Here is an 8133-nt window from a genome sequence, read left to right as displayed (position 1 = left end):
TGTTAGAAACGAAATCTGTTTAATAGTCGAAGATAAAAAAGGTTCTCTTTATTAAGAATTTTAAGTAAAAATAAATAAATTATAGATTTTTTCTTTAAATAAAAGACCATTATTATGACATAAGCATTCTATAAAAATAGCTTATTTGTCATTTTCATATTTTTTTTCTTTAAATTTTTTGTTTTATTTTTCAATTTATTTATGATGTTATAAACAATTTTTTTTAATTTATTTCTTTTTTTGTTATTTATGATGTCATTTTTTCAAAAGAATGTTTTAATTTTTTTTAATACTCTAATAATTTATAGATGGTCTTTTAAATTTTCATCATCTAAATTTTTTTGTCATAACAAATTTTACCTTATCCGCATAGTATATGCATCCGCATAATATATGCAGATTAATAAGCTAATTATATTTATATGAAACATTAGGTATACTATTACGAGATTATAAGTATTATATTTATGTTTGTTTTTTATACACACTAAGGGCCTGTTTTTTTTCCCATTAAGTACTTAGTTTATTAAGTAGCTGAATGTATAAAGAATGTTTGAATTGATTAGGTAATAAATAATTAGTATGTGTTTTTTTTTTTTACTGAATAAACCGTCTGAATAAATAAAATTACAAATTTACCAATATATCATTTTTTTATTAGCAACCGTAATCTTAGAAATTAAAACCCATATCATACTTGTGTCACCATAAAACACCGTAGACATAAAAATACACAATTTTTTTTAATGACATAACTCATTTCATTTAGTTATTATAAAAAGATTGTATTAGACCCTATCCAGCTCAAGGGGTACAAACTTTAGGGTCTAGATGAATTTTACAAATTTTGATTAAATACTTAAATAGGAATTTTGATTAAATACTTAAATAGGCTCAAGATGCAATATGCTCTCTACAAGTGTCTACAAGTGAGCATGATTCAACTGATTGCTCTTTACTCCAGGTTCACTTTGACTGTGGCAAACATAATCACCAAAAGCCTTGAGAAAAAATCTACTAAATAAACTAGTTCAAGATATGTTTTAACACTATACTCATAACCAAATATACATAACCTGTTACTTAAACAATTACATAATTATTTAAACGTATAGAAAGCAAAATATTTATGATCATACATGTTAAGTTATAAACAAACTCAAATTGAAGTATTCGTAACTATTTGGTTAGCAATTTCATCACGAAAATTAGTCATATATTGTGTGCTTTGAGAGCCCCATTGTGTTCCGCCCATACCTTCTTCTGCATTCTCAACGGGTTGTGCTGCGTTGTTAACTGAAGTATGTTCGTCGGACTCCAAAAACAATTCATCTTGAATCTTATATTTTCGAATAAAATTATTAATAGCAAAGCAAGCAATCACCACGTTTCTTTGTGTTGAAAATTTATAAGGAGCCATTTGTTCAAGGATAGGGAATCTTTCCTTCAACACACCATAAGCCCGTTCAATGACGTTTCTTAGTTGTGCATGTGTATGTGCATGTGCATGTGCATGATTGAACTTTTCCTCTTCAGTTAAAGGACGTCGGCGTCTAAAATCAGCTAACCAATACCTTGTATTGCGGTAAGGGGCCAAAAATCCTCGAGTATTTGCATATGCGGCATCACAAAGATAATATTCATCTACAATTAACATGAAACTGATCATATTATATATAATACATATGTTTATATATATATATATAGTTTCAAATGTGCAAGGATTAAGTATAATAAAAATAAGATTAATATAAAGTTGTTCTAAAGATAATATGATAATAAGAGTACTCGAAACAAGACATACTTGGTTGAGGAAACGGAAAGCCGGAACTCGGGTTATACACAACTTCCGTTAATACTCTAGAATCATGTGCAATGCCTTCCCATCCAGCCCAAACAAATGTGATTATCATGTTAAAATCAAAAACTCCTAGCACATTTTGATAGCACCGACCTCCTCCTCTTCCTCGATATGCAGTTTGTTCACTCGCAGGCACAATTGCATGCACAAGCGTCCCATCTAATGCACCTATTGCCCCCTAAAATATAAGTTAATGAAATAGAATTACATACATGTATCTATAATTTTATTTGTTATAAAAAAGAAAAAAGTATATATGTCGTATACCCGAAATATTTCTCTCAACTTTCTTTGTTTATTTGACATATTTGAGGGTACATCAAGCGATGCTGGTCGTATCATTTCCTTTGAAAATTCCATCATTCCTTCTAAAACGTCATGAAAACAACCATGAATAGTGCAAAATTGCACTGTCCATTCACAATTAACAACTTCAGCATATAATTAACAATAACCAAATACAAAGAGTTCAAATCATAAAAGACAAGACCATGTAATATCACAAATACCATTGTTAGGTCCAGATTTACTGGACTAGCTCCAGACGTGACTACTGGAGCCCTCTGAGGATTTGTCCAGAAATTATGAGAAGACCAGTGAACAACTTACTTGTATAGAAATTTGGATTCCACCAGATTTGTTCACTGGACTTCACTCCAGTCAAGATCTTTCCACTGAAGAACATTCTCACTGAAGTCGAAGACTGAAGTCTGAAGAAAGAAGTCTAACAAATAGCGGAGCTCACTGGAAGACTTACTAGATCTCCTGACTGGAGTCCTTGTCAGTGTTCTAGACCTTACAAGTCTGAACACTAATTACGAGGAATTGACTTTATACCTTTACATGCCTTTAACCGGACAATCCATTTGTCTTTTTTTAAAAGCCTTACACGCATGTAAAGGTGGTTGGATAATTAGAAGACAAGTCACTATCATGTGACTTTATTCTTGTACTTTAATCAAAGCTTTTAAGGAATTAAAGTAATTTACTTAAATGCATGTAACCAAGTCACTTCCTCGTCCAAATCACTTACTTTTGCAATTTGGTGCCTTTGCTCAAATACTCTCGATCTAAACAGTCATACTTCACAACTTTAAGTATTTCGATCAAAGAGTTTATTTAGCAAAGATTAGATCACTTGTAATTCATAGGTTGTTTAGATACTTACTTTGTAATATCTTATTCTGCAACAACCTTGTATTTTATTTAACATCAATAAATAAAATACACTTGAAAATTACATTGTGTCTCACCATTTACTTACTTGCTTATCTTTATATTGCTTAAGTACGTATTACGTTATATATATTCTTGCATTTATATTTATCGTAATACTAGTCCAATCGAGTGCTTACTTGACGTTTAATACTAGTCCTATCTAGTGATTACTTGACTTGTTATTCTACACTTGTGGGTAAACCATTGAGTGAAGGACTTCACAATTGGTATCAGAGCAGAAGGCTAACATACTTGCCTAGATCTGCATTCTCGCGATGGCCAACCCAGAAAATACACAAGGAAACCCTTTAAATACTGGACCTCCACCCATAAATGAATTTGAACAAACCAATGACCATGCTAACAATAATCCACCACCACCACCTCCTATTCCTGCTTCTCCACACGTGCATGTGCACTACTCAAACACTCCTGTTCCCAAATTCAGTGGGAATGGTGATGAATTTGGCACGTGGAAAGCTAGGATGTTATTACATGTTACAGGTATTGAGAGGAATATGCTTAAAAGTTTAAATGAAGGACCCTATATTCCTAGAAGTCCTCTCAATCCACTTCTTGATCCAACTGGAGGAAGATCTGGGAGGAAAAAGAGAGAGGAACACTGGTCTGAAGAGGAAAGGAGACTGGTCAATATTGACACTACCTTAAAAGTCATGATCCTCGGGGACGTTCCTAAAGCTCTTATTCACACACTAGTGCTTTATCCCAGTGCCAAAAGCATGTGGGATGAACTAGTGAACCAGTATGAAGGTGGTGATGATACTATTGTTACCAGGAAAGTGGCTTTAAATAAGAAGTACGAGTCATTTTTTGCGCTACCCAATGAATCATTAACTGGTACCTACACCAGATTTATGTCCATCATAAACCAGTTGAGAGGGCTTGGGGTAGAAAAGGACAAGGACATACTTCTTGAAAAATTTTGTGATATTCTTCCTTCAAAATGTTCTCATATGATCGTGGTGTTGGACAAGGTAAAACCTTGCATTCCCATACTCTGTCATCTTTGTATGGAGCCTTCAGATTCACTGAAGAGAATCAAGCCTAGAGAATTGAGGCAGAAAAAGATGCTATTAATCATGCTTCCAGTAGTTCCCATGTGGTTAGTCATACTGAACCACCATGTGCAGCATTAATGTCTTCCGAGAATGTATTTTCGATGAAGAAGATGATGTCTGAATTAATGGATTCTGGAGTCATGAATAAAATCTCTCCAGATTATGATGAAACTGATAATGATGCTCTGATGGCTATGATGGCTAAAACGTTTAACCGTTTCAAAGCCAGAGCTAACAGACCCACTGGACACACTGCACCCAGTTCTTCCACTGATAAGACCAATCTGACATGCTTTAAGCGTAACACCCGTCATTTTAAAAACTTGGATTTCAAAAAACTTTTCCAAACGGCGTTTAAAAAGTAGCGGAAAATGATCACTTTAAAACTGCTTCATCCGTAACCGGATGGTACCTTTATAAAATGGTGTTACTAACGTGCATCATCAAAACAATATAAATGAAATCCAAGTTATGACACCAACATAAATGCCATCATGGTTACATGTTCATGAATCGTAAATAAAGTAGCCAAGACATAAGGCTAAAAGGGGAAGTCTAAACATCTAACAAACTATGCTAGTCTTCTCTATTGCATCTACCCATCTCACCGAGCTAATCCTTTCTTAGCTCAAATATGTTTTTCCTGAAGAACACAACATTTTCATAAAAGCAAGTGTTAGCTAATAAAATAGCTAAGTAAGATACACACATTTTGATAAAACGTTCTTCATTTTACTTTCATAAAACCTCGTCATATTTTACTTATCAAAACATAACCACATTACGTATCATCCACAACAATCATAGATAATCCCATCTTTACTTATTCCCACATCCCAACACATCATATCATATCAACATATATATACAACTAAATCAACATCTCATATTTGGGCATAACACACATAAACATATCCCACGTATACATATTAACACATGTAGAGTATATACTCCTAATTGTGCCTATCAACGATACATGATACTTATCACACGTCTCAACACATCTTATTAAATCCCATGTCAGATTGTAATCCCACATCTTAAGTTACATGTACATCTTTCTCACATATTCATGTATTTATCTTAATCAACTTATTCTCACGTCTTACATCTTTACATATTACACACTAGCTTTACAACTAGCACGATTTCCCACGTCTTACGCACTAGCATTAAAACTAGCACGATTTCCCACGTCTTACGCACTAGCTTTACAACTAGCACGGTTTCCCATGTCTTACGCACTAGCTTTACAACTAGCACGGGTTAAGCTTAATACTTCCCACGTTAATCTCATGTATTTAGCTTTAACATTTCCCACGTATTTATATCTTTCTTACTTTTTACACACAAACACTAAGGCTAGAACGGTTTCCCACATCTCACATTTTACTTTAACATTAGGTAGAATCGTTACCTAATTAGTCCCACGTCTACTTTGCAGTTAATCCCACTAACGTGCATAACTAATAACAATTCCCATGTATATCTAGTGAACTAGACATATCATACTTAAGTCTCACATACAAGCCATCACATATCAACATTAAGGCATCTCAGCGACATTATCAACAACACATATCTTAAACATATCATGAAAACGTAATTATAAGCATCATACTTCATATGCACATATTTACTTCTACTTTAAACATCATCACATCAACATAAATCATTTCAACATGCATACATTCCCACATAACCTCCCGCATAACCCGGAAAACCCCACACACATAAGACAATCTAATTAAGAGGTTAATTATAGAAAACCACATTTTGTTGTGCCTCCAGCGTGAGAAAAGTCATGTATCTTACCTTGGAACAGCTTATCAATGAGTTATATATATCTTACAGTGCTTGCTTAATATCCCCGACAAGCTATTATACATTAAACATACATTACATGAGTTAAAAAGAGCGAAAACAGTAAACTACAGTTAGTGGGGCACACCAAAAATTCAGTGGGTCGCACTGAAGACACTCTAACCCCAAACTGACCCTTAGTGGGTCGCACTGGCTTCAGATTTATCAAAAAACGGGATTTTCTTGTTTCATTCGTTTCGAACTCATCTCAGACCCATACGACCTGAAACTTTCTAGATCACTTTAAGACATCTTTTAAGACTTAATTAACACCATGAAACCGCCAATTGATCCTTGAATCAAATACAACAATGAGTCACTCTTTAACACACCCGAAAAACGTAAAATCGGTAACGTGTTGATCAAAATCTCAATACATCAAGTGGGTTTCCAATTAACCACCTGAAACAGACTCTATTGCATCTAAACAACATAATTCATCATTAGAGTTTGCAACTTGATGTTGCTAGCTAAGTCAATTAACGACTTTATTCACAAAAACATCACTTTTTAACCGAAAACACTTATATTGCTCATCTCCAGCCCTCATGGCCGAATTATATTGACAAAATCTTACCAAAGAACTTAATTAACAATCAAGGAATGATGTTATACCTGTAGGGAAGATAAACGGATCGAAAACCTATGGAAATCACCACCGAAATCACTTGAATCCTTGGAAATCACCTAGGGTTTTGTGTGAAAGACTTTTCTAGGGTTTAGATATGTTTTTCCAGCATTATGGTGGACCTACATGCTCTATATATACTGGAGGAACTTTGGAAACTTTACATCTAAGCCCTCGCACTTCGTTACAACTCGTTTCGGCCCTTAACGGCTCTTTTAACGCTTACGGGAACACTTATCGACCCTTATATCTTATCGGGAACATTAATTGACTTTATTAATCATTATTAAATTTAATTTCATTACTTTAATCACTTTAACACATATCTCACGTTAATCACGTAATTCACATAAGCACATACAGAACACATAGTATCTAACGGTCGCTAACGGCAAGTTAACGGTCAATGTAAAAAAGTTTTGGGATGTTAAAATTCTCCCCTCCTTAATAGGATTCTGTCCTCAGAATCATTTCACAATATCAACACCTCCATTTCTCTTCTCACTACTTTCCTTCACACTTATAAGTCACCATTTCACCACATTTTCCACCAATTTCTTCCTTCATCACCCTTCATTTCATGTCTTCCATTAGTCAATGTGAATACCGTCAAATGAACACGCCCGCATCATGATATAATTACAATTATATTCCGGACCATAATGCTAACTATATCATTCCTCACACGTGTACCTTTAACTATACTCACATATCATAATATCCAACATTTCCTTCACAATCTATCATTGCATAATTATACTAACTATGAACACATAATACACACACATTTCACATAAACATATAAACATTAGTAACATTGATTAATCTACTAAGGAATTACTTGGGTTAGGTACCTCGTCATCAAGCTCGTCCTCCACGGAAATCATCTGATATGCACTAGCTTTGGCTTTTGGAGTATCATCTTTCTGCGCATTATCTTTTCATCGAGGACAATCAGCAATCAAATGTTCCGTCTCACCACATTTGTAACATCGAGTCTTATCCTTGCAGTTAGAAGCAACATGTCCCTGCTTACCACACCTATCGCATCTTCTAGTTTTCTCCAAACATGGTCCACTGTGGTGAGCTTTACAAGCTGAACACCACTGACTGGCTTTCCCAACATCTTTTCCTTCAAAAGATGAACCATTCTTAAATTTCTTTCCAGAAAGATGACTCATCAGACCTTCTCTTGAATCCATTCTTCTTATCATCATCCTTAGTAGCCACTTTCTCAGTTTTAAAGTCATCATCTAACCTTTTAGACTCCTTAATCGTAGTAGACAATGTAGTATGTTGCCTACAAAGGCCACGATAGCTAGAAGTGAGACCATCACAATAAGCTTCAATTTGATCAACATCTCTATGAACCATGTGACCAACAAACTTTAGCTTTTCCATAAATGAGTGAGCATACTCAGTTATGGCACTGGGCTTGGCTGTTAAAGCTCTGAGTTCTTTCTCAATCAACCTCAACTCACGAG

General features: G+C 34.4%; 1 protein-coding gene across 1 annotated transcript; it reads right to left on the bottom strand.

The window, feature by feature from the left end:
* Window positions 1–1159: 1159 nt before the first annotated feature.
* On the bottom strand, window positions 1160–7799 carry LOC122584294. Its single transcript, XM_043756525.1, has 4 exons — window positions 7686–7799; window positions 7504–7575; window positions 1805–2039; window positions 1160–1644 (listed from the first exon to the last, which is right to left on the bottom strand). Exons 1-4 carry the CDS (start codon window positions 7797–7799, stop codon window positions 1160–1162), a joined length of 906 nt encoding a protein of 301 aa, XP_043612460.1.
* Window positions 7800–8133: the final 334 nt, after the last annotated feature.

This window comes from Erigeron canadensis, chromosome 1, assembly GCF_010389155.1.
Source record: "Erigeron canadensis isolate Cc75 chromosome 1, C_canadensis_v1, whole genome shotgun sequence".
NCBI classification, from domain to species: domain Eukaryota; kingdom Viridiplantae; phylum Streptophyta; class Magnoliopsida; order Asterales; family Asteraceae; genus Erigeron; species Erigeron canadensis.
Note: the sequence above shows the minus strand (reverse complement) of the source record. Positions and strands in the feature narration are given on the sequence as shown.